This window comes from Mucor mucedo, assembly GCF_025094135.1.
Source record: "Mucor mucedo strain NRRL 3635 chromosome Unknown EV154scaffold_79, whole genome shotgun sequence".
Taxonomy (NCBI): Eukaryota; Fungi; Mucoromycota; class Mucoromycetes; order Mucorales; family Mucoraceae; genus Mucor; species Mucor mucedo.
The window spans coordinates 81,963-108,831 of NW_026252363.1; the positions used below are offsets into that span (position 1 = coordinate 81,963).

The window sequence follows — 26,869 nt, forward strand, 5'->3', positions numbered from 1 at the left end:
CAGTCAACATTATTTTCTTCAAACACCCATGATTGAGACAAACAATTTAAGAGAATCTATTCCTGTTGAGAAAGAAAGTTTTCAAGAAATGACTAGAACTCAAGTTGAATCTCCTTTGTACTACAGATTACCATACAGCTGGACCGAGCAATCAAGCGCTGTTGATACATACAATAATGAAGAAAAAACAATCGTGCACGACATTCACCTTTCGGGAACTGACAATGATGTCCCTTCATCAGTTTTAACTACATTTGGTGAATTTAGCTTTTAAAAAAAAATGAAAAAAAAAATGAAAAAAAAATGAAAAAAAAAATTAAAAAAATTGAAAACAATAAACATGAGAGAAAATACAAGGTTATTGGAGCAAGAGACGAGTAGCATATATTTCTAATATTTTCTGATATTTACTAAAAAGTGTTACGATGTTCTAACCTTTATTATCAAACATCACCCCCCCTTTTTTTTTTTAAAAAAAAAAAAGCATAATAAAAATAGGTAAAACGGTTACATCAATATTTGTACTGTCCGATTGCTTGGAATCCAAAAGTAATCTAGTTTGGTACATTTTAGGAATTAGCATCATAAACAATGATTAGGTTTATTCTATTGATTTTCAAATTATAAAAAAAAATACAAAAATACAATTACGAGCGGGGAATAACGGCTTGAAATAAAAGGGATGTTAAACAATTACAAAAAAAAAGAGAGAAAAAAAGCTGATATGAACATTATAATCTTTTAAATATCGGTAATTGATAACATAAGAGAAATATAAAAAAAGACCTGGCACCAAAATGCTGATGATGGCCGCACAAATAATTAACGCGTGCATTTAGTAAATAAGGCTCCGAGATATACTCGAGATTGCTAGCATGCCGATTTTTTTTTTCTTTAAAGTTATTGCCAAAAATACTATATTGGTCATCACATATAAATAAAGGCTCCAAAAATTGTATCCAAATCTATTATTTCAGCTATATTGTATTTATGGTGTACTCTAATATGAATGGGCCTTTGTCATTATGAGCTCATATACAATTTAGACTATCTATTATTATTCAATGAAACCCTATTTGACAGAGTCTACTCTTACCACTTTTTTTTTTTTTAAACAAAAACAAATACACGATATATGGCGTAGCACTAATACAACTATTCGACATGTCTAATGTACTACCTACCCGAGAAATACAAACCAAACAACAGATTGGTAAAAGCTATGAGTTTCTATTTTATATACATAGCATGATGGCATGCTCTTTGTTTTACAGACAAAATTTGCAACAGTTTGCATTTCAATACGTTTACTATGAGAAAATGTTTATAGACATTCTTAAAAAATACCCTGAAACTGACAACTGGTTTCACACAAGTATATTTGACACAAAAAATAAATTTTGTCCCATGTACCAAAGAAGCATTTTTGGACTAAATCAGCTTCTTGTTGTCCCATCCTATAATTATATAAGCATGAACATGGTTCAATGAATCCCTGAATGCATTAATTTATCAATACAATTATTCTTTTCCTTCTCTTTTTGATAAGAGTCCCCGATTTTATGAAGGATAGCTAATTTAGAAACTGTATATGAAATATGGTTGTGCAACAATGTGAGGGCCACATTTTATTTGTAACGGAAAAACTACTTTCCATAGATGTAAAATATCGAAAATGAACATGCGGAATAATCTACTTACTAAAAAGGCTACGCGTAATCCCATTATAAGAATAATAATATTCCATCGAACCATCAATAAAGTAATCGGAAAAATTTTACCCCAAAAAAATACATACAATATGCTATTCCACAAATATGAGTTCCGGGTCAAGGTTTTTTTTTTTTTTTTTTTTTTTTTTTTTTTTTTGAGAAAAAGACTTAATAGTAGACTGCCCAATTTTCCACAGTTGAAACAAGCTATTTCTAAGATTTAGTACAACATTTCGATCAAGACTGGAGGATTAAAACAGGTTGTCGGGTATCGGATCACATATATTCTTACAGTAAAACTATTTTCATCATATTTGAGCACATTTTTCTGAGGTCGTGCAAAATCATAAATCCTTATTTACTACATCCAAAGATGTTCTTATTCTGATCTATTTTTAATCTTAGTCTCTAATCATTTTTTAAGTACATTTTATTTTTTACAACCAAAAACCGAAAGACTTATAACTACATTTTGACATCGATTTTTCTAGGCCCTTTTTATACCTTTTATATAACATTTCGGAACATGTTTTTATAAAAGAAAGGCAATTCCCGATTTAAATCCACCAAAATTTAGTTCAAGCTCAATGTGGCTTATAAATCCATCCATCTATGGGCAGTAACATTATCATGGATAACTTTACAGAAGATGCCCCCTTTTTATTAATAGCACATATGTCTTAAACCATAAGCAAAACCCCAATAGTATTATTGGAAAATAAAAGAATGAAAAGGTAATAAAATCCAGGGCGATATGATTAAATGTGTTTTTTTTGATTTTTTCATTGTTATCGTTAGACACTTTGTAAACACATCATCTTTCCAGAGCTATAAGATTGATTTTAAAAACCAAGTATAACAAAATACTATACAAATGACCGGTGTTCAATCCGAACGGGTGGGGCCGAATTGGACCTATTTTTTTTTTTCTTGGCGTATATAAATAAAGCAAATACTAGATCAGTATGTGTCAGCGCACTAATAACAAGATCATTAAACATGTTTAAAAAAGAGTACATAAAAAAAATTAAGAATAGTTGCTATACAGCTTGGTCAAAGCGGCTTTATCAAATGTGATAGTAAAGTAGCCATTGGAGCTCAGGTTACACAGAATAGAACAGAAGTTGATATTTTAACTGGGTTTAAGAGTAATTCATGGGTAAGATACGTGCTCCCAAGTAGTAGTTTGTAAATTAGATAAAACAGGTAATTAGAACACTGTAAAGACACACAGTGAGCTAGAATGTATTTAATTAAAACATCATAGCAATGGACATGTTTAAAAAGATATGTTTATTGAGCCAAGTTGTCGGCTCAGTTTTTTTTTTTGAATGTCAGCATATCGCGGGGTCAAATGAACGCATTTTTCGAAAAAACTTGGATGAATCTATATTGCTGATAAATTTATGACCAACCTTTTAAGGTTAAAGTTTCTTTTATCCGCGCGCATCTTAGTATTTACTTTTTAGGAAATTCATACCGATCACTTTTTGCAGCTTGTACAGGGATCTTAACAGTACGATTATGCTAAAAATCAAAGGCTTAAACTTGGCTTGGATGTGTTATACGCCATCGAATAGTTCTTAAAAATAGTCATAGCATACAACAAAAGTATTTAATTGCCGTATTTTCAATAAATCGTATTTTGCGGTGTAAAATTATCAGCCAATCATATTTTTTTATTTCACAAAGTTTTTTCGAGAAGAAATTTTATTTCTTCTTCCAACTGGCAAAAGAAGTGAGCACCATACTATAAGGTAATAAATAAATTTTAGAAAAAGTACAGATTCTGGTTCATTAAGTAAAAGAAATAATAGAAATAAAATCATTAATAGTGAAGAATATGAAATGTGCGTTGGAATAAAGTTGACGGTTGATTTTGTATCACTCCAAAATCAGGCCATTACAACGGCAATTGAATAACCTTAAATCTGCAATATATTTAGTCCATGATATGCCATAAGGCTTTGGTTATAATTTTTGAAATTATTTTATAAAAATAGTTTATAGGCTACAGCCTGCGCAGATGAGGGAGACGGTATGATTGGTTAGTGAGTTTTCAGATGATTTTTGTATAAAGTCAAATACTCCCGAAAAAAGAGCAAACGAGAATCTTTTTACGCAGCCTCAAAGACTTTTTACGATGGAAGACCTTTAGTCATTATCCTCAAGATAATCAAAAGCATAGCATGAAACTAGGGACGACGTAGCCATTTAATCGATGGTAAGCGCTTTGTTATAGGAAGCGGATCCTTGGTTAGAAATTGTAAGCTGACGACCAACCATCCGTTTAAAGGATACTTTTTATTGATGAGAGAGTTGACGGTAAGAAGGAGTTCAGTCTTAAAAAAAGTCTCTACCCTACTTTTATTGCGAGTAAGCCTTTAATTTCGTGAGATAGTTTCACTCTCAAAGTCATGGTAATAGATGATCTTTTTTTAAATCTGCAAAGCTCAGACAGATCATCATAAAACCTTATAATTATGAGTTGAAGAATCAATTTGACAGTAGGAAGATCTTTTTGAATTAGTAGGAAACTCAATTTTCTCAGCTACGACATGACAGAATATTACATCAGACAATTCACTCATTGCTAGAGGAGCACTCAGTAATGTACTTACAGATCATGTAGAAAAAGCAAAGCTTAATAAGGAAATAACAGTTTGGAAAAGTGACTGCTTCAAAATAATTGGGGCGTCCCTTGCCTAAATTTTAAACTTTCTGTCAAGTTGCCTTTTACATACAACAATACATAATGGCATTACTGGAAGCTTTAACACAACAATCCCCACCAGCAACCGATACAACCTCTATTACGGGCAGCGATGGGATTACCCCAGAAAACAAGGGATTCATGAGCAACTTTACCGGCAACCCCTTATTCTCTGCTGGGTTTGGGTTAATAGCTGTCGGTGCCGCACTTTCAGTATTTAAAAAAGGAACAACAGTAGGAGCCAGTGTATTGAGAAGAAAAATGCTGGTCACATTAGAGATTCCTTCCAAAGATAAATCATACCTGTGGTTTTTACAATGGATGTCTCATCATGCACCGAAACGTCAAGTAAACCACCTGGCGGTCGAGACGAGCTTTAAACAACATGACAATGGTAGTGTCAGCACCAAGTTTGGACTTGTGCCTGGACCAGGTACACATTATTTTAAGTGGAAGAATATCTGGATGCAAGTAGAGCGTCAAAGAGATGGTAAAATGATGGATTTAACAACTGGATCGCCCTGGGAAACAATTACGATTACAACACTGAGTAGAGATAGAAACGTATTTAAGGATTTGTTGCATGAAGCCCAGGAAATGGCTCTTAAAAAACAAGAAGGAAAGACAGTGCTTTACACATCATATGGTCCTGAATGGAGACCCTTTGGTATGCCTAGAAAAAGACGTATGCTTGATTCAGTCATTTTGGATAACGGTATTACAGAAAGGATTGTGAATGATGTCAAGGCATTTATTGGAAATGGAAAATGGTATAATGAACGAGGTATTCCTTATAGACGAGGATATCTTTTATATGGACCACCTGGGTCAGGAAAGAGTAGTTTTATCCAAGCTTTAGCAGTAAGTAACGGGAATAAAAATGTCAAATATGAAGGACATAAATGTAATAATGTTTATGATTTAGGGTGAACTTGAATATAATATTTGCATTCTCAACTTATCCGAACGTGGACTCACAGATGACAGATTAAACCACTTGTTAAGTAATGTACCTGAGCGTAGTATTATGCTTTTAGAGGATATCGACGCAGCTTTTACAAAGAGAAGTCAGTCGGATAACCAAGGTTATCAATCCATGATTACATTCAGCGGTCTTTTGAATTCCTTGGATGGTGTAGCGTCAGCGGAAGAAAGAATTATTTTCTTGACAACAAACCATGTAGAGCAGTTAGATCCAGCATTAATTAGACCAGGTCGTGTTGATCTAAAGGAGTATCTTGGTAATGCAACAGATCACCAAATCAGAAATATGTTCCTTAGATTTTATGATGATGAAAAGCTGGCTGATGAGTTTGTTAAAAAGATAAGCGGTAAGGAGATCAGTACCGCTAGTTTGCAAGGTCATTTTGTATACTACAAAGATAGACCAAATGAAGCCATTGATCAGGCTGAATCTTTGTGGAATCAATTGTAGCACTAAAAAATAAAAATAAATAAATAATTTTTTTTTTTTCATTTCTTTTTTTTTTTATTTATCTCTTTATTTCTCTTACACAATTTTTTTTTGGTTATTTACAAATGGAGGATACGAATTCCAATTACACTTGGATCCTGTTAGTTGGTGTCGTTGTCTTTCTGTTTGTTATCGTCGTATTATTATGCTTTACAAAAGCAAGCGGAGAACGATTATTTTATACTGGGGAGGATTCAATATTCGAAGAAACTATTGTTGAAACACCTGCCATGATGGCTACTCTATCCCCAGATGCTCGTCTAAGTTATGAACAGGCGAAAGGTAACGAGTGGTTTTCAAACTTTGATTTTTCTTCGTTCTAACGGGAGGTTTATATTTACAGCATATCAGCAAAGACACCCTCCAGAGAGTGTACCCACTGATATCACCTTATCTCAATATGTCAGTATACAAGAAAAAGGTATTGCCGCATTCGAATTTGAATGGGACATGGAAACTCAAAGTTTCGTGTCTGCCAGAACTGAGATACAGTTTGTATCTGGAGAATCATGTGTACAAACAAATTTGCCTCTGCCAAGGAATCAAGAAGTTTATTACTGGGAAGCAAAGATGTTTGAAAAGCCAGTAACTACGACAGTGTCTGTAGGTGTAGCAACGAAACCTTACCCATATTGGCGGTTACCTGGTAATTTTTTTTTTCCTTTTCCCTAATATATCACACGCTAAACGGAAATTGGATATTATAAAACTACTAGGTTGGAACAGACACTCGGTTGGATATTTTAGTAATACTGGAAATAAGCACTTCAACAACCCTTTTTCCGGTAGACCTTATGGATTTACGTACGAGGAGGGTGATGTGATTGGTGTTGGATATCGTCATCGTACAGGTACAGTGTTCTTTACACGAAACGGAAGAAAGTTGGACGAAGCTTGCTTTGGATTACGCTACAATTTATTTCCTACTATCGGTGCCAATGGGCCTTGTCAGGTTCATGTCAATTTAGGTCAAATGGGTAAGCGGTGATTTTTTTTTCCTTTTTTCTTTCACAGATGAACAGAAGTTGATCTTCTCTGTTAGGCTTTGTGTTTGTAGAAGCGAATGTAAAGAAGTGGGGATTGGCACCAGTTCAAGGTACTTTAGCACCTCCACCTGCTTATGGTTATGAGGCTGGATCCTTATTATTGGAAAGAGGAAGGACGGGTGAGACAAGTCACTTGTTAGCAGGAAGAAATCACCAAACGATGTCATCAACAACAAGCCATTACGGATCAACAAATATAAATATACCCAGCATGAATGAACCAACCTTTAATTATGATCAAGAAGACGACAATGACGATGATGATAATACGCCCCTGATTCAGCAAGTCATATTGAATTCATCCATACCCATACCTAGCCCACAACGTCCTCGGGAAGGGTTTCCTACATATTCGCCGCCTTCTTACTCCTCTTATCCTAGGCTTTCTCTGTTAATCGGCGGAGAAAACACTTGTCAAGAAGAGTTGGAAAGAAATCGAATGGCTGGACTGATTTGACCTCCCAAAGCCATGAACCAATGAAAAAAAAAAAGAATATACCTTCACTATATTATATCCAAAAAAAAAAAAAAATATCTACTTGCATTCAACATCCTTCCCAATTTTGAGTAAACATGTATTTCTCTCTCTAATAAACTTTATCTCTATGTAATCCTTGCATCAAGTTTGTTTGGGTATAATCATGCGTTATATGAAGCCCATATTAAAATATGAACAGAGGTGGATGATCTCCTTTCTTTTTAGTGTTGATGCAGCACTGTGCATCAAATTTGTATGCCGCATAATAGGGTTCTTTTATTTTATTCAAATGATCTGATTCATGTCACCATTTAAACAGTAGCACGCTAAATAGAGAATAATTGGCTTGGGGAAACGAGTTCGACTTTTGATGATGCCACTTCGATATTCACCTCGTGGTTCTTCGAAATCTTCTGCATGATTATTTTATCATGTCGTCAATGCAAGCGCAACTAGAAAAACCTTACATAAACTCTACGATGAAACACAATAAATGCAACCCCGAGGCCATGAATTGACACTAGTTCAATTATGAAAATTATCAATCATGAATTTGATTTTGTGTTTATTTATAACGTCAGACAATAAGTGCTGGTTTAAGCTGTTTCAAGACAAGACATTATTGAGAACTATTAATATCAGCAAAAAAAAAAAAAATTCTGCAGAGTTAATTTATTTTTGCCAACCTTTGATTGTAATACCAAACAAGTTTGGACACTTTAAAGGTTTACGGTATTCATCCATGTCAAATTTTTTAGTATTAACCTTCTTGTCTAGACTTTCTATGACAGATATGACAGCAGGCGAGTGGATTAGAGGAGAGTGGGTTTGAGGTAAAGTAATACACAATTTCATAGAAGGAAAATCATGATCATTTTCATCTTCAACTTCATTATCACCATATTCGTCTTCAGACTCGCAGCTGCTCAAGCTATTATCCTCGTCCTCGTTTGCCACATTCAAAAACTCGTCTTCAACGCGAAATGATAAGTCACTATTTCTCAGACCTACACCAGGATTAAGGGGCGAGACAGCAAACACCAGCTCCAGCAATCTACCAATGTATTTACAAACAGAAACTCCTTTCCGCCCAACCAAAGCTTGGACTGAATAAAAGATAGGATCAGGTACGGATCCACCTTGACGGAAAGCTAATATTATAGCCAAAATGGCTCTTTCTCGATGAGTTAGTCCTGGTACGTTGGCTAAAGGACCACTGGCAAGAGGCATGTGAAAAGCAACAAAAGCTCTAGTCTCTTTTGGGTAATGTGATGTCAAATTTGAGAGATGAATAGCGGCAGGAAGTAAGCGGAAAAGTTGTAAAGGATGAGAACTTTCGAGATAGAGACTGGGAAGGGCGTCGTTTAAAATAGAATAGATAGCTTCAAATTTATTTTGATCCAAGGCGAACCTTGATTGTGCGGCATATGCTTTCACGCCTTCTAAAAGTGGATCTTTTTGCTTTTCTTCGGGCGACAGTAGCTGATAGCAAAAACCTTGTCTAACGCCTCCCTCACTAAAATAGACTCTTCTTACTTTAAACACTTCCAGAATAGCACATACAAGGAAACATGAAGCGGGAATCATAGCAGCTCTCCTCTTGGAGATACGAAATACCTTGAGCGTTTTCATTAGATCTTGAGGGTTCCTCTTTCGAAATGTTTCGGCCAATTCCTTTAACTTTTTATATGTCATTGAGTACCCATTAATGATTGGGATAGGATACATTTGTCTATGAGGCTCACGTTTTTCTCGAATTTTAATGTCCATCGACAAGTAACCAAGAGAACGAAACCCGCCTCCACTCATATACACTTTATAGCCATCCTTATGATATAAAGACTTTGGTAGCTTTGCTGCGTCATGGGCTTTTTTCAACTCTGAAACAACTTCTTGATACAGTTCTTCGACTTTTTCATCCGAATCGCAAATGGCTAGTCTTTTTTTCAAAGCCGCGGCACCGTAAGGGAGAGAGACAGGGTTTGGTGATACACGAATGTGTGACTCAGTGGTTTTCAAGATATCGTTAGAATTCTCATCGTCGGATACGGATGTCATGACGTAGCTCACTTCCACAGAACCACCACCAAGATCCATAGTCAAACCATTGACATGGTTAAACGAGCCTATTTTCATATTTAAATCCAGTTTAAAAAACCATAAATACTTTCCGCTTGTTTTCCCCTTTTTATCACTTACCGACAATGCCAGAGGCGGAGATTAATGCTTCTTGTTGTTTCGTTAAGAGAGTTACTGTCCATCCGGTCGCTTCATAGATTCGCTCTAGAAACTCCTTTGAGTTGGCGGCAATACGAGTCGCTTCAGTAGCGATAATACGGACATTCTCAACTTTCACGCCAGCGTCTTCACAAAGGATCTTGAATCGTAAGAAACTGGTAATAACTTGGTCGATGACTTCGGTCGGAATGGAACGATCGTCTCTAAGAGCATCGAGTAAAGCGATCGGAGCACGCTCTTCATAGGACACAGGTAAATGACGTGCAAGTTCACTTACAATACCAAACCGAATACCATTTGAGCCCATGTCGACAACACCAAAGGGCGCTTGAACATCGTCCGTAGTCATTTGTCAAAGTAAAAGTAGTTAGATAAAGAAAAAAGAAAGGGGAACGAAAAAAAAAAAAAAAAGAAAAGCTTAAAATAGGTGAAACGCCTCAAGTGCTGAAATGACGATTGAAATATCAGTCAGTATAGTTTATCATCGCGAAGCCCAATCGTTCACGTTTTAAAAAAAAAAACCGCCTAGACTAGCTTTCGCATAATAAAATAAAAAAATCGCCATTTACTTTATGCATTGCCATGCATGACACATGCGGGTTGGTGATTTTTGGCGACTTCAAAAGAATCAATAGATTCTCTGTGTAATTTTTAGTGCCCAGATCAATTTATTCACATAATTTTAGCATAAACAAGGTTACATCCGTAAAATGTCCACACTCGTACTAATAAAATTAGTTGAATACTGATTTGTTTTTACATTTAAAAAGAGAGCATAAATAATTAGAGACATGGAAAGCTCTTCCATCTACCCTGAAGGCTTCTTCGATACGCGAAATCCAATTGAAAATCTTACATTTGAAACAAATGTATACGCAATATCTAACACATTGCATCAATGACAATGAAATTAGGTTGGGTTTTTCCGGCGATGATGTAACCTGATTAGCTATATTCATACTAAGAAGACATGCAATAAATTTATTCTACTTACTATCACGTTTAAATTAAATAAGGATATGTGGTCTGCGGTACCCATTCACTGAGTGACTATACACATATGTCTTTGGGTAGTCTGTGCAATAAAAGGGCAATATAATTTAATTTAATGCCACCTTTTTTTGTAAAAAAAAAAAGACAAAATCAGACTGTGCTTGTGTTATAGATTGACATAATCATTTACTAGACTTCGGCGCCACAGATACAATAGTTGTTAACTTAATGTTCATATTGTTAGATACGAACAAAGGGTGATAGATGCCACAAAAAAAAAAAAAAAAAAAAAAAAAAAAAAAAAAAAAAAAAAAAAAAAAAAAAAAAAAAAAAAAAAAAAAAAAAAAAAAAAAACTCTGCCAACACTTTACCTTGTGGTGATCCACGTATCATTGCAATCAATCACATCATTAATAAACACTGAGCGAAATCTTATTTATCATCCTATATAAGTATTAAGATACAAAACAAACTGAATACTTAAACATTATATCATATTCATCTACAAGCTGTCGTCATCGAGGCCATATATATATGCAACCCTGTCAACTATTATTAATTTTTGTATTTGATAATCCTCGCTAGTTCAGATTAGAAAGCGTGTAGCTGCAGCTGTCAAAATATTTAATATTCAACTGGCTACGGTAGAACATAATAATTATGTTTGATTAGTGAATCATTCCATAGATTATCGTTATCTGAAATGAATGTGATATGATCCTATATGTATTATAACATATTATCGAAGTTTAAACATTTAATTGGCGGGAATAGTTACGCCTCTAAGGATTCATGCGATTTTTTAGTTTAACCACTTACAGTTCTATAACCTTATCTACATATAATTAAATAAACCATTTGCAGTAATAGTTGCGCTATTTCGTCAATGGGTGGCTTACACATTCAAGGAAATATTAATATTAGCTTTCTCTTTCATGTGCATACTTGATCTTATCCGGTAGAATTTTCTTTTATCCAGTCTGATAACGAACTCAGTAGTGCTAAGATTTTGAATCCAGCTGTCATTCTTACAGCATCAAGCCAATCATGCGACATTTTATATAGTGGTATGTGCTTGTAGTAGAGGACGGTGTGTAGCAGTATACATATGCATGATAATGATAAATATGTACTGATATTTTGATTTCATGTTTTAGGCGTTGTTTATTTAAGTGATTTCATCGGTTATTCTTAAGGCATACCCAAATTCAACAATTATAATGTCTGTCCCAACTGATCTCCAAAGTATACACTGGCTGTGTCAAGCTCGACCATAAAATTTTAAAACGCCTTTGCAATTTTGACATAGGGACCGCACATATCAGCTTACTAACGTGGAGATCAGTTGAAAAGGAATGGTCATGATGCTTGTCTTACTTGTCAAGAGAGAAGGCACAAAAGACCACCCTAAGAACTTAGGGTTAATTTTTTTATCACTTTGGTTCTTTCGATTTTTTTTGGATTTGAGTAAACGCATACAATCACTATGGCGGACACACGGGCAGCTGTGAATTAAATGGAAACAGACCTGCCATTTTTTTTTATTTGCTCGATTTCCCCAGCCAATAAGATTTGAGTAAAGGATTGCTACAAATGAAAAAAAACAAAAATGATTCAAAAACATTTCTGGAACCGTCAATATGTAGTTTAGATATTATAAAAAATATCTCGAAGTTAAAATTAGATTGCTATATGCCAAAAAATTGATGCAATATTGATCCGAATTCGATGGGTTACGGTATAAAAAATGATTTTTTGCGCCTGTGAAGCAAATGGTAACAAGTTGCCATTATTTTACTTGTTTTTTTTTAAAAAAAAAAGATGTTGCGCCTGGAAAAACTTGCGAATGACAAGGGATTTAAAACTTACCAATGTAAGAGAATGTGGTGTGCCAAAAGTTTGTTGTGGGAGAGCTTTAAAAGTGACAACCAAACACACAGAAGAAGGGTAACAGTAAAAGGTTCTTTAGCGGTCTGTTACATCAATATCACTAACAAAGTATAAAAATGTAAAATCAACAAGATCCCGATAGTTCACACTCTATCAATGACGCTTTAGAAGATATGGGTTGCGGTGAGTCTCCTATAATAGCAGACGTGCTGTAAGTTTTTTTATTGTTTTTCATGCATGATGTTTATATACTGTTAAGACACTGGTAATAGTTCTTAAAGGATAAGGTGGATATAGGTTATTAACACTGAAGTTAATAATAAAGTAGTTATGAAAGTGAGCACCAGACTGGAAGTAGTCAACTTAAGAAATCTTATAATATAAAGTTTTTAGGATAAGAAGATAATCAACGATGATTTTAAGAGGGCGTAAGTAATATAAATATAAACAAATTGCCAAGATTAAAAAGAAAAGTAATTATGTTATTATAAACAATATCTTATGTACGGTTGTAGTAATAAAGAGATTCGAGTCGAGTGTGAAAATATGAACTTTGAGTTAATTGTTATATGTAAGTAGAGACTTAAGATAAACAAGAAGTATGAAAGTTGAGGGAAACACAAAGGAGTCAATTACAAATTATTAAGAAACTAGATTTTTAGTTAATTACGAAAAAAAAGGGACGTATTTATAGAAAAGATCCTATCCCGTGTAACACCAAGTCAATTTAGATTGGCTGCAACAATACTCATATGCGATAATTATTTTTTATACGGTTCACCTCCAACAGAGGTGGCGAATGAACCTTCATGTAAAAGAACCAGAAGAATATAATATCCGTGTCTGGTCGACACGATTGGTCCATTCTGGGTGTTATCTCCTTTATTAGTGTGTATTTTAGCGTTCTTTTAGCTCACAATTTTTTCTCTCTTTCTTATACTTTTATTTATTTTAAAATAAATAGTCTTCAAATAACAATGGTAAAGATATGTATCCCCTTCAAAATAACGGAAAGTGTGAACAAATATGTTGGAACTGGGTATGCTTGCAATGACTGAAGTAATGACATGTAATATGTATAATAAACTAAAGGGGGGGGGGTTTAAGATAAAAATTTAGCCTATTTTTGATATTTTGATGAAACTTAAGTACGTATGTATAGTATAACCATTTTCTATAGATAATGGTCCTCATCAATTGACGGTCATATCTTAACGGGCAAATAGCCTTTAAACAGTTATATTTGATTTTTATTGATATATGTAGATTATTTCTTCTTCGTACCTTTTACTCAAATGACTACACATTAGGAACACAGTCGGTCAAATAATCATCGACATCAGAACTTAAGGCTGGTAATAAAATGCAGAATTAATTACAATATTACTGTTTTCTAACAATACCTTTATAGAGTGTTAAGAGAGTCAAAGGTAAGCTTAAGTAACTTATCCAAGCATCATAATGATATACAAACACAAGCCCAAATAAAAAGGTCCAAATCACATCAAACCCATAAACCACTAAAATATAAATAAAAAATCCAATAAAATGTGCTTTACTGCCAATAATAACAATAAATAAGAAAATGTGAGCCTGCCAAATATAAAAGAATGGGTCAAAAAAAAAAAAGGTTAAGGGTTTGTCCATTTAAAAAAAAATGGCAACTGTGAACGTTTTGTTATTATAGAATATCATAACTGCCACATTTGCAAGCCAGTAAAATGGAAGCTGTGAATGATTTGTCTTCATCAAGGTAAAATAGATGCCATTTGTAAAACTAAAAAACAGCTGCCGTGAACCTCTTGGCTTCATTCGACTGTCAAAGTCACCATTTTTGCCAGCCAAAAAATGGCAGCTGTGCCACTTTTGTTATTATAGAATATCATATCTGCCACTTTTGCATGCCGAGAAAATGGGAGTTTTGTGAAGTAAATGGCAAATAGTTGCCATTATTTCCGCCATAGTGGCGCAAGTTGCGATTTAGATGGCAGAGCCGAAATTCACTCACGCATTTACGGGGAGTTTTGGTTGTCGTCTTAAGGAAAAGCACCTAGCTGATAAACGCTTCCTTCCAAAAGCATTTTTTATTACCATCAATTTGCAGATTATGGTTGATTCGCAAATCAGATTTGAATAATTGTTCGAACATTTCGACAAATTAATAAAGATGGCATTTTTTTTAAAAAAAAAAGTTTATTCAAATAAGAGTATTCAATAATGCTTAAGTGAAGCTGGATTATGAGAATCTTTCGGCGTATCTGACTTGTTTGGTGTCGCCGGACGGGTTTTCGTTATCAAATATTTCGGTTTTATACCCATCCGCTTATCCTGGTTCGTTTGGTTCTATATTTGGCACTGATAATGTTTGTCGCAAATCATTATGGAATCGCCCGAGGTTTCAATTTTGGTTGCTGCTTTTATGAACGAATCGACAACTATGACAAAGCTGATTTGGGTGCACCGTTTTAGTTGATTGATTTTGTGCAGTTTATGTTGGTATGGTAATCTGCCCAGCACAGAGGTTTATATTTCTTTCTCTTTTGTTATTATTTTTTTCATTGTTTAACAATCATTGGCTTTTATCCAATCTAGGGTGACTTCTATCTTCCGAAGTTTTGATAATTGGTTGCAAGATATGGCTGAATTATTGTTTTGGTCTGTTTGTTTGTTCCATCAATTGGGATGACAAGTTTCGGTATTATATTTTGATAGAGCAGATTCCAAAAATTGTCGAACAAATCCATAAATGGAAGAATATGAGTGTGATTCAATCGGAAAAGACTTGTGTTCATTAACCAGCTGCTACCATCATGTTCACCATAAGTACAGTTTTCAAATCCATGACTGTCAGTTGGATATACTTGGGGCATATCCTGTTGTCCTTCTATTAGCCTGCCAGTTTTATAGAGAGCCTGTCCTTGATATACTTTTCAACGATTAAAAGAAATCGGATGCTCGGGGACGGCGAGAAGCACCACCAGAAGAGCGTACCACCACCACCTCCTCATCGTCCTCATCATCCTCCTCCTCTTCTTCATCATCCTCTTCTTCGGAGCATTCGTTTGCAGCATCCGAATCACTGGCAGGCAAAGATGCCAGAAAGGATTCCATCTCATCAGCTTCAACCCGCTCCTGGGTTACCTCATCATCCTCAGCTCCTACAGAAGGAACAAAAGCAGCAGCAGATCCGGAGTCCGAACCAGCCAACTCCCCGTCACTACCCTCTACTGAGGATAAGTCTGCCGAGACACGATGGATCTCAACAAAATTTTCTGACTCAACTGAACTGTCCGACTCGTATTCTGGAAGCACAGCTGATTCAGAACCAGAAGAATCGTTCTCATCAACAGCAATAGCACCAAAAGAGGAAACTAATGAGTCGATGTTACTTGATTCAACTGCAACTTGCTCTACTACCTGATCTGGAACATGATCGGTTTGTACTGTCTCAGGAGCAAAGACAGGAGCAAGACAAAACCCATTATCAACAACCTTCTCCGCTTCCATAGATTCAGTCACCCCTACTTCTACTTCCAAAGACTCCCCACAAAAGTCAATGTCCATAGGTTCAAAGACAACATCATCCATCATAGCCTCAGTTGGATTCAAAAAAACGACGTCAACGTCCATAGTCTCTGTAGCTTGAGAACAAGCAAACAAAGCAGCACGAAGACGAAGTTTGCCATAATAATGGCGTCGTGAAGGACTAGGTCTATACAAACCACGTCCAGCACGAAGACGATGATGGCGCATGCCAGCTGTACGAGGACGACATACCGAGGTATGACGACCAGCCCTCTCGAGAGAGGTTGTACTTGCTGGATACCAGGAAAAAGCCGAAGCAACTCCTACATCATCGTAATATGCGTTATCCCCATAAGGGAAAGAAACCGCATAAGAAGCGTTATCCTCAGAAGAGAAAGAAACCGCTTTAGCTGCGTTATCCCCATAAGGGAAAGAAACCGCAGAAGGTGTGTTATCCTCATAAGAGGAAGAAACCACACAAGAAGCGTTATCCTCAGAAGAGGAAGAAACCGCTTGAGCTGCGTTATCCCCATAAGGGAAAGAAACCGCAGAAGGTGTGTTATCCTCATAAGAGGAAGAAACCACACAAGAAGCGTTATCCTCAGAAGAGGAAGAAACCGCTTGAGCTACGTTATCCCCAGCGGGGGAAGAAACCGTAGAAAGTGCGTTATCCTCATACGAGAAAGAAACCGCACAACACGCGTTATCCCTAAAGAGGAAAGAAACCGCGTGGGAAGCCAAGTAGGTTTGCTTTCTTGGTCGGTTGACGACCGAAGACACTGGAGCAACGAAAACATTGTTTTCCTGCATCCAGGCACGAGTAATGTACTCACAGGCATACGCCCAAGAAGGGACAGAACTACGTGAAACAAAACCATACTCACTGGGAGGTGAAGGCACATAGTCACGGCCAGCACAAGGACCACCGACAAGGCAAGCACACCAGAGAGCAAGGCAACGGAACTCCTTTTCTACGCGTGGAGGAAAAGCGAGATAATCTCCACTTGGTCCAACCTCACGGAGAGAACCGAACGTTGTTTGTGTTTGTGTGGGAGCAATAGTCTCCAAAGAAACAACAGGAAAGTTGTTAATGGTGGTGGTGGTGGAAATGAGGGCCGGCACGAAGGCATTGGGGATTTCTCCCACAATGTCATTGTCAATGGGCAAACGTTGGCCTGTACCCTTAAGCCAGAAAAACGAGAAGAAGTTATCAAGCTTTTCCAACAGTAAAAACACAAACACTTTGACAACAAAGCAAAACATAGCACAGAGGAATCTATTTGTTTAATTGGTACATTAGAAATGTGCAAACATCTTTACTTGAAAATACTCTTTCGTACTTACACGTCAACGAAAAGCAGCTGAATCATTTTCCAATAATAGTTTCGCAAAGAAAAAAAGAAAAAAAAAATACGCGTTTTAAAAAATAATAATAGATGTTTTTTTGCTCTGGGGATGACGGTGACGTAAGTCCGCATGGAAACAAAAATTAAAATATCTAAGCCACAAAATAATATAGCTTTTGTGTAATTCTCCTAAGTTTGGTAATATTCGCCTCTGTAAAAAGAAGGAAGGTCTACATTCTTTTAATTTAAAGAGGGACGCTAATCATATGCATTAAAGTGCGTAAAAGATTTACTTCTTGATAGTATTTGTGGAAAAACGGTTTGTTTGACACGGAAAAATAAAAGATAAAAAAACAGGAAGAATAAGATTAATATTGCTTGTAGGCTTTTTTATTCTTATTAAAAGTGAATCCCCCTTTCATCTCTGAAAGAAAGGGGGGTATTTATAGTTATTTAAAGCGTGGGTAAAATTATGGCTCGTTTGTGTTCACTTGGTATTATTGGCTGTATTTACTAATGACTGATGAGCCTTATCAGTGTAGCCAATCTATTATTCGAAATGGGATCTTCTATTGGAATATCTAGTAACCCTGAGTTGTAAATGTATAACTCAGGATATTTTTTATGCTATTATTTTTTTATGAGTGTTATGATATTATGTACCTGTCGATCAAGGATCGATGGAATGATTTTATATGCGATTTTATATGTTAAATAGTGCGATTTTAGTACATGCTCCCCCACCAGCGTTAGCGCAGCTCGCGAAATAAGGAATTATTAATTGATGTACAACAAAATACAACTACTACTTTTTAAGTACCATTTTTTTTTTATACTTTGTAGTAACCATAATTATTATGCATGAATGTCAAAATCCAGAAAGTGGGACTGAGATACAAAATTGGGGCTTATACAAATTTTTTTTTTTTTTATACGCCTATTATTTGTACAAGGGGTTTCCTCTTATCAGTTCTTTCTTGTTTTACTTCTTAAGACACGTTCACGTAGTTGACTGGAACTATTTTTACTGTTGTGCTTTCTTTTTTTACTAGATGGTATGTTTACAACTTCATTGTCTGTTGACGATGCATTGCTAACCGATTTCCGTTGTTGTTTATTAGAATCCGCGACCAGTTTAGCATTTCTTTCTTGGTCTAATTTCTTTTGTTCATTTACTTTAACCCAGTATTTGCGAATTGTTTCGGGATCCGAGAATGCAGCTGCGTCAAGCCAGGAATTTTCTCGTTCACCATAGCCTACCCAATTTACGAGATATTGTCTATCGTTGACTGGCCCTTTATGCGTGCGAATTTCTTTCACTTCATATAATTTATCTTCAATGGCACTTTCGTCGATGGTAACAACTTTCAGTTCTGATGGTACGTAATCTCTGTGGAGCATCTCATTCATTTCATCTTTTAACACATATGTACCAGCTTTGGTTTTAGTGACGACGGTAAATGGTCCTTCATATAGAGGAGAGAGTTTGCTTGCTCGGGACGGTAATTTCACCATGACAGTTGATCCAATGGGAATATCAATAAGGTAGTGATTATCATCAAATCTTTTTCTCTGTAATTTCATTAATTCGTTCGTTCTTTGGTGTATAGCGGGAAAGACGATGTCAGCCATGTATTCAGCCTTTTTTATCAAGTCATCCACTGTAGAAACCTTATTTGGAAGAGAAGATTGTGTTGAAGGGTCGTTACGATCCTGTATAGTAGGGAACTGTCGAGCAAACATAAGTGAGAAAGGACTACTGCCTGTTCTATTGCGTATTTTTAAATTACAACACAATTGTGCTGCTGGTAAGATCGTGTCCCATTTGCTTGTATCATTGCCACACATTTTCCTAACCGTATTTACGATATTTTTCACAGCATTTTCTGCGCAACCGTTGGATTGAGGATAATAAGGTGTGGAGAAGCGATGAGGTATGCCGAGGGTCTTTGTAATCGACGCCATCAACCCATTCCGATACTCACACCCATTATCTGTTAAAATTGCGGTACTAGGTAAACCATAGTCGCCAAAGATCTGACAGAGAGCATTTGCAACAGTATCACTTTGTTTGTTCGGGAGAGCCTTTGCTACGATATAGCGAGTACAGATATCAACGACAATGAGGATGTAGACATTTTGATTAGCAGTTACACTGAAGGGTCCAGCCATATCTGATGCAATGTGTGCAAAAGGTTCGGCAGCTACTATAGACTTTAATGGATGATACCCTTTTCGAGCTATATTGTGTCGTGCGCAATCAATACAACTGCTGACCACTTGTTTAGCTTCGGTGAATATTCCAGTCCAGTGTAATCCTTCTTCGTGCAATCTTTGGACGATACTTTCTGTACCGAAATGTCCCAGATTATGTGCATCACGTAATAGTTTATGTCTGTTTTCAATCGGTGGAGCGATATAGTCGGTAGGATTTGTTTTGTACTGTGGAGAGTCTATTTTCACGGCTAATACATTAAGGTTTGCGTCTGTGCTCTTAATGCTTCGTTTGTAAATAAACTTATCTGTCGATGTGATTTTATCGGTAGATTTAAAACTTTCAACGGGATTTCGTTTTCTTCTTTCCAAAATAATTCGATTCAATTGTTTGATCTTTTTATCTTCTTCTTCAAGTTCTTTATCATCATCTAAAGGTGGATATAGTCTGCTGAGCAGGTCAGGCAAGACGTTATCAATTCCTTTGATGTAGGTGACCGTGAATGAAAATTGATTTAAAACATCCATATAAGATTGAATTGTTCGATTTGGAACGTGCGTGGTATAATAAAATGTAATAGCACGGTGATCGGTCCAGACTTCTATTTTTGGATGACCCAGTAATAAGGATCGAAATCTTTGGAATCCGTAATAAATGGCAAATAGTTCTCGTCGATTGACTGACCAGTTTTGAGCCGATGTAGGTAAAGATGTACTTGCCATAGCGATGATGATGGTTCTATTCTTATCATCACGTTGAGTTAAAACGGCAGATGCAGCATATTGCGAGGCATCTGTTTCAAGGTACATTTTATTTTCCATACGAGGTGTGTGCAACACAGCTTTAGACAGTAGTATTTGCTTGATATTATTTAGACGATCAGTATGAAATTGTGTCCATTTGTTTTTCACATCTTTATCATTTCGCAATTTATCTAAAGGAGCAGCTATGTCAGATATCTTTGGTACGTAATTTCTCAGATATGAGACGACACCCATGATTTTTCTGACTTGTTCAGCTGATTTAGGAATAGGCCATTCGTGGATATTAGACAGTCTACGTTGATCAATTTTTGTGATGCCAGGTCCAATAACGAACCCGAGCATGTAGATACTGGTTTTAAAGAATGTGCATTTAGCGTAATTAATTTTTAGATTAGCAGCAGTTAATTTATCGATTGCTCTCTTTACAATGCTGGCATGATTCTTAGCATCAGAGAATATACAACAATCATCAACGTACGTGGCTATTTGTGCTTCACCATTAAAAATGATATTCATAACGCGGCAAAATTGACTAGTGACAAATTTGAGACCGAAACAAGTTCCTACCCATTTATAGGTTTTATCATCAAACATAAAAGATAGTACTTCTTGACTGGCTTCATCCACTTTGAAGCTATTGTATGCAGACTTTAAATCAAGCCGACTAAATACAACTCCAGTAGATACCTTGTCAAAAATATCTTGGATATTAGGGACAGCAAAATCTTCTACCAACGAATCATCTATGTTCATGTTTTGTCTTCTGAGATCAAGACAGATTCTTGTATTGGTAAGATTGTTATTTTCATCCTTTTTTCCAATGGCTAATAATGGTGAATTAAATTTGTTACTTGGCTTACTCTCTACTACAACCCCTGAACTTAACCATTCGGCTAATTGTTTCTTTATTTCAGGTCGAGCATGATAAGGTAACGGGTACTGACGGATGTAACAGTTTGTGGCATCCTTCTTTATAGGTATTCTAACGATACTTTCAGGAATATTGCAAAACTGACCCGGTTTAATTTCAGCGTTTCTTTTTACAGAAGGTTCAATAAAATTCATAAATTGTTCTCTTTCAATCGCTGTGCCAAATTCAGCATTTTCAGGATCATATTTATCCGAAGGATCATAGTTAGCGTTTTCGAATTGAATATCTTCAGATTCTTCATCATCTGGATATTTATGTGCTACATTAGTTAAACCAATATTTAAATGAGTTAGGATATCTGTGCCTAACAATATGTCATATTCTGTATCAAGTGGATCTAAAAATTCAACCACTTCAAAACAAAATTCAAAACTTATATCATTAAGATATCTAACTTTCATAGGTTCAGTTTGACCGATTCTTTTAGCAGAGTTAGAGAGGAAATTTAAATTGCCTTTTGTAATATTTATTTTTATTTGAGGAAAGAGATTATTTAAAATGTATTTATTGATACATGTGGTGTCACTTCCTGTGTCTACTTTTCCTTTCAGTTTTCTATTATTAAGAATGAGAGGAGTGATTAATGATTTGTAAGGATTGAATACATTTTCATTTGCTTTCTTACATTCATAACTGTCATTTTCAAAGTTGTTGGATGGGCCGCCACGATCGGGCTTCTTTCCCTTACGATCTTTGTTGACAGAGAGGATTTTCTTATCACCAAATTTATCAAGATATTCTTGACAACGATGTCCGTGAGACCATTTCTTACCACAGTGGGTGCAGGGGACAAAAGAGGTAGCAGGCTTGGGTCGGTTCTGACTTCCAAGGAATTTTCGTTGATGACTGGGGCCATCGAAGGTGCGAGAGGTGTCATCGGTAGACTTACCTGCATACTTGCAAGTGGATTCATCATGGGAGTTGTTATCTCCGTGATACTTACAATAAAATTTAGCATCGTGGTTCGTACGTTTTTTAGGCGTACGATTGGCATCAGGCGTGTCGTACGACTTACGCTTGTGTCCAGAGGAGCTGCCATCATTATTAGGCGTTTTATCCCCAAATACATTAGTTGCAGCCTTATACACATCTTCGGCTGTCCAGGGGACATTTTCCACTTGGTGTGAATTTACAACTGTCATTACGTTAGTTTGCCAATGAGCAGGCAAGGCAAGGAAGTACAAGTCGGCCATGATTCGGTCCGAAACTTGGTACTCAGATTCTTCGACCATTTGAATGAATCTGTTATCAAAGTCCGAGATATTTTCATCTGAGTGCATACACATGGAGATTAATTCCTTGGTAGCAAGGACACGCATCTGACGATTGCCAAATTTCTTTTCAAGGACTTTCTTGGCTTCGGCCCAAGAGTCACAGACAAGGAGTTCTTTTCTCATCCAAGCTTTCAAGACGTCGGCGAGTGAAACAGTAATTAACTTTTTCCACGTAGTCTTCACGTTTTGATTCGCGGACAATACGACTTCCTCAAAAGTCTTGATGAAATCATCAATGGACTTAAAAACTCTCTCACCACGAAATTGTGCATAAGTCTTTCCAGTAATTTGGAGACGAGGCAGATCTGTACGATTCAATGATAAACCTTCATTTGAGGCTGGGTTAGTAGCGTACTTCGATGCTTCGGTACCTTTTATCCCGATGGATGGTACAGGCTTAGAAGTAGAGGCTAAAGATTGGATGATGGAATTCTTTTTCTCAATCTCAAGGGACATTTCATAGGCACGATCATGATCCTCTTTAGATACATAACCGCTAGAAAGAATAGCTACCATGGCTTCCGTAGTAGCTTCACGTTGCTTAAGTAAATTATTAATGATACTAGTGGGGCTTTGTAAAGTTACAGCCGTAATAGGATCAGCTAAAGGCATGTCAGTGTCTAAATCGACTTCCTGATTATCCTGCTCAAATGGAATACGGGCGATGTCTTCATCTATTTCCCTATGTACACGTTCATCTTGTGCAGCTTGCCATTCAGCAGAGCCTTGCTCATTCAAGGGAGTGTTTAAAGTAGCGTCAGGAGTACCAGCAGACATTTCCTTGTTGGATGAACCAGAAGCGAGTTGGTCATAGGCACTAGGGCCGGAAGGAGAACCAGAAGTAGTCATAGTAGTGGATAGTAGTTGGAAGTAAAAAGTTTACAAGGAGGTAATCTTAAAAAATGTGGAAAAACGGTTTGTTTGACACGGAAAAATAAAAGATAAAAAAACAGGAAGAATAAGATTAATATTGCTTGTAGGCTTTTTTATTCTTATTAAAAGTGAATCCCCCTTTCATCTCTGAAAGAAAGGGGGGTATTTATAGTTATTTAAAGCGTGGGTAAAATTATGGCTCGTTTGTGTTCACTTGGTATTATTGGCTGTATTTACTAATGACTGATGAGCCTTATCAGTGTAGCCAATCTATTATTCGAAATGGGATCTTCTATTGGAATATCTAGTAACCCTGAGTTGTAAATGTATAACTCAGGATATTTTTTATGCTATTATTTTTTTATGAGTGTTATGATATTATGTACCTGTCGATCAAGGATCGATGGAATGATTTTATATGCGATTTTATATGTTAAATAGTGCGATTTTAGTACAGTATTATGTTCTTTATACATGCTAATTTTTGATAAAGTATGCTGTTCCTAAAGAAACCATTAATAACAAGACATTTTTGCTTAAATTCATTGAAACAGATACAGGAAGAGATCTTGGAGGAATTTTAAGCGAGTTTTTCTTTTACTTGGCCAGACATAGGCGTTCTTGCTCACGTGAGTCGATTCCCAAATTTTAATCACATTAGATTGCAGTATGTTCTCATCTTAAATATTGGTCAATAGACTGGATGGTTATTATCATCTTGTTTACCAACTAAATTTAGAACTCAACATTACTTTTTTTCTATACTTACACTTTTATAATTGTTAAGCTGGCATGTTGTACAACGTACATCATTTTAAATGCTGCCTTAAAAAACGCTCAATCTGGCTTATGAAGTAGTTGTTGTATCGCAGATCTATTGAATCACAGAGACAATAGAAATCCAATAATAGAGCTCAGTAAACAAATTGGAGATTGTGAAAATGGAAAGATTGCTATGAACGAATAAGAATACATGGATAAACGATTGAATATGTGAAAATCGGTGTAGATTTATAAAATAAAAAACAAGAAAATTATCAAACTTGCAAAAATTAACTAAGGCTTTATTAAACAAATAAAAGGGGGTCTTTATATACACATTATTTCAGACATTGATCACAGATGGGCTGATGACGGTCGTGGGTAGATTCATCCAGATAATACTCGGATGTAATGATCCCATATAGAAAGGCCATAATGAGATGTCAATAACAATAACAATAACATTCATTCTTAAACTGTGTATGTCTTGTAGCACAGTATTCAGGGGAAAATGTAGTTCTTAATTCAGATAGCTGTGGCACCTCAATGTGGCTGATGTAACCTTCATATGTGTTCATATCAATGTTATTATTTAAATGTATGTCTTATACTTGTATGAAGGATGATATGAGATCAAGCCTGTACATAAAGTAAATGATCAGTATTTAATATAACAGTATCAATAAGAATTATATTTAGGATTATCAAATGGAAGATTTAAGAAGTGTAGATAGAGTCATATATTAAGTATATAGCCTCGATCACGACAGAATAGTAAAGCCCAATTGGATTTACTATTAATTTACACACAGCTTCGTAAAAGTATGAATACGAGCTCATTGAACTCTTAATAAAAGTTTATCTTTACTTTGATTATTTTTAAAGACCATTTTGATATCTACGATATTACAATAGGTTTATTTACGTGGTAGTATGTGCCAGATTTTATGATAACTTGTTAATGATCTTTATACAAGTCTTGGGTTTGCAGTTTTCATAAACTATGTTTTATTTACTAGAACGTCATTGGAAAGGAATTGTCATAATTAAGTTACACCTTATCCCAAATTTATGCTTTAAGAGTAAACAGCTTTTTAACTCAATCTTTATTCTTGATCTGTCTGCTCTTTAAACTTGTTTGTCATGATTCACATAAGCTATGACTAAACTTGTCATTGCTTATTCTTTTAATTGATTTCTTGTTTTATTTTTTTATAAATAGAGCTGATGTTTCACTTCTCGTTGTTCTTTTTTATCAGATTTATTTCACAATCATCTTCTCGTCTTTTTTTGCTTTACTTTCTGTCATGAACTTACTCACCCTGTATATTGTTTGCATAACTTAAACCATAATTTTAACCCCTTGTGAAACCTTGTCCTAGAAATTAATATCAGTATATCTTGCCCGTTACCAAACTCCCTGCAAGACCTTGTACGAAAAATCATATCAGTATATCAAGCCTGCCACCGAACTCCTTGTAAAATATATCATTAATCTGTCTCTCAATATTACTCCCGCTTCCTGTCTGACTCAACCTTAGTAAACATATTCCCGATCATCTATTACTTTTATTCCTAATCTAGTTTCCCGCCCGTGTCAAACCAAAAATATTCACCGAGCCATCATATTATTCAATGTCAACTAAATCCAGCCTGATACATACTACCCGTGAAATCTCAATTACTCATCCTTGTCAATAATCTACTCATGATATCTGTTCCGTAAAATCCCTTGTTAATATATAATTTAAAACCATCGTAGTTTCCCCCATGTATAAGGAATAGTATAAACAGATGCTGTTGTATTTGGGTACGATTCAATTAAGAATAATTAAACAAATCGTCTAAATAAATAAACTATGAAATTAAAACACCTTTGTTGTTGCATATCAGCAGACGCTTGTATACTGCTATACAACTTCTCCTACTACGAGTACGTACCTCTACATTATAGGCTGCATGATTGGTCTAAATACGATATACAAATGACAGTTGGATAAAGAATGCTATGCCACTGAGTTACGAAATCACCGATCGAGAAGACAATCTTCTCAGATCAAATCAAGAATTATAAGAAATATAAACTTAATATCAATAGTTCTCTCAATAGATTAGCTATGTGGTATTTGACAAAAATATTACAAAGAAAAAGTAATGAGAAAAAAGTATATCTTTATTCGAGGTAAAAATAGACTAAAAGAACTCTGCTGCGATGAAATAATTGATCCTTTTTATATTGAACAACTTCCCCTGGTAGTTGTGTTGAGTCAACCTTTCTGGTCTTGTAATAAATCTATACTCAGTTTCCCGCCTTGCATTAAATGAATTCTACTCGTTAGAATTGATTTCAAATAACGTCGCCCTGAATCAACCGATCTGGGACACTCTTATTATTCTGTTTAAAATACAGAATTCCAGTAAGATATTGTGTAACGGTGGCTAGTTAAAAGATGCATAAGGTTTTTGTGTTTAATTGGCTGTGGTAGAACATGTAGATATGTCTGATCATTTATCCATTCTGTTGATTATTTTTATCTAAGACATGGGTAAATATGTGATCCTAAATATAGAACATCTTATCGATGTTTGTATATTTAGTTGTAGAAAATAGGCATCCAAATATTCCATGCACTAC

The 26,869-nt window shown here is 35.6% G+C and overlaps 4 protein-coding genes across 4 annotated transcripts; 2 read left to right on the plus strand and 2 right to left on the minus strand.

Moving 5' to 3' along the window:
- Nucleotides 1-4,467: 4,467 nt before the first annotated feature.
- Nucleotides 4,468-5,860, plus strand: EV154DRAFT_565989 (BCS1 N terminal-domain-containing protein; the record flags this gene model as incomplete). Its single annotated transcript, XM_051605929.1, has 2 exons — nt 4,468-5,286; nt 5,351-5,860. The coding sequence occupies 2 exons, from the start codon at nt 4,468-4,470 to the stop codon at nt 5,858-5,860; spliced, it is 1,329 nt and encodes a 442-aa protein (XP_051455282.1).
- A 31-nt stretch (nt 5,861-5,891) lies between these two features.
- EV154DRAFT_447218 (concanavalin A-like lectin/glucanase domain-containing protein) lies at nt 5,892-7,556 on the plus strand. The gene is made up of 4 exons (XM_051597127.1): nt 5,892-6,181; nt 6,243-6,545; nt 6,616-6,876; nt 6,942-7,556. Exons 1-4 carry the CDS (start codon nt 5,965-5,967, stop codon nt 7,400-7,402), a joined length of 1,242 nt encoding a protein of 413 aa, XP_051455283.1. The 5' UTR covers nt 5,892-5,964; the 3' UTR covers nt 7,403-7,556.
- A 425-nt stretch (nt 7,557-7,981) lies between these two features.
- Nucleotides 7,982-10,046, minus strand: EV154DRAFT_516424 (Ppx/GppA phosphatase family-domain-containing protein). The gene is made up of 3 exons (XM_051602391.1): nt 9,623-10,046; nt 8,110-9,549; nt 7,982-8,052 (listed from the first exon to the last, which is right to left on the minus strand). Exons 1-3 carry the CDS (start codon nt 10,008-10,010, stop codon nt 8,030-8,032), a joined length of 1,851 nt encoding a protein of 616 aa, XP_051455284.1. The 5' UTR covers nt 10,011-10,046; the 3' UTR covers nt 7,982-8,029.
- A 5,435-nt stretch (nt 10,047-15,481) lies between these two features.
- EV154DRAFT_483728 (uncharacterized protein) lies at nt 15,482-17,439 on the minus strand (the record flags this gene model as incomplete). Its single annotated transcript, XM_051598596.1, has 2 exons — nt 15,482-17,345; nt 17,414-17,439. The coding sequence occupies 2 exons, from the start codon at nt 17,437-17,439 to the stop codon at nt 15,482-15,484; spliced, it is 1,890 nt and encodes a 629-aa protein (XP_051455285.1).
- Nucleotides 17,440-26,869: the final 9,430 nt, after the last annotated feature.

Bases quoted from the DNA above. Each gene is read 5' to 3' on its own strand.
- EV154DRAFT_447218 (XM_051597127.1), top strand. From the start codon at position 5,965: ATGGAGGATACGAATTCCAATTACACTTGGATCCTGTTAGTTGGTGTC. The intron at 6,182-6,242 runs GTAACGAGTGGT...TTATATTTACAG, and splicing joins AAGTTATGAACAGGCGAAAG to CATATCAGCAAAGACACCCT. The intron at 6,877-6,941 runs GTAAGCGGTGAT...CTTCTCTGTTAG, and splicing joins TGTCAATTTAGGTCAAATGG to GCTTTGTGTTTGTAGAAGCG.
- EV154DRAFT_516424 (XM_051602391.1), bottom strand. From the start codon at position 10,010: ATGACTACGGACGATGTTCAAGCGCCCTTTGGTGTTGTCGACATGGGC. The intron at 9,550-9,622 runs GTAAGTGATAAA...ATATGAAAATAG, and splicing joins CTCCGCCTCTGGCATTGTCG to GCTCGTTTAACCATGTCAAT. The intron at 8,053-8,109 runs GTTGGCAAAAAT...TGATATTAATAG, and splicing joins GTTTGGTATTACAATCAAAG to TTCTCAATAATGTCTTGTCT.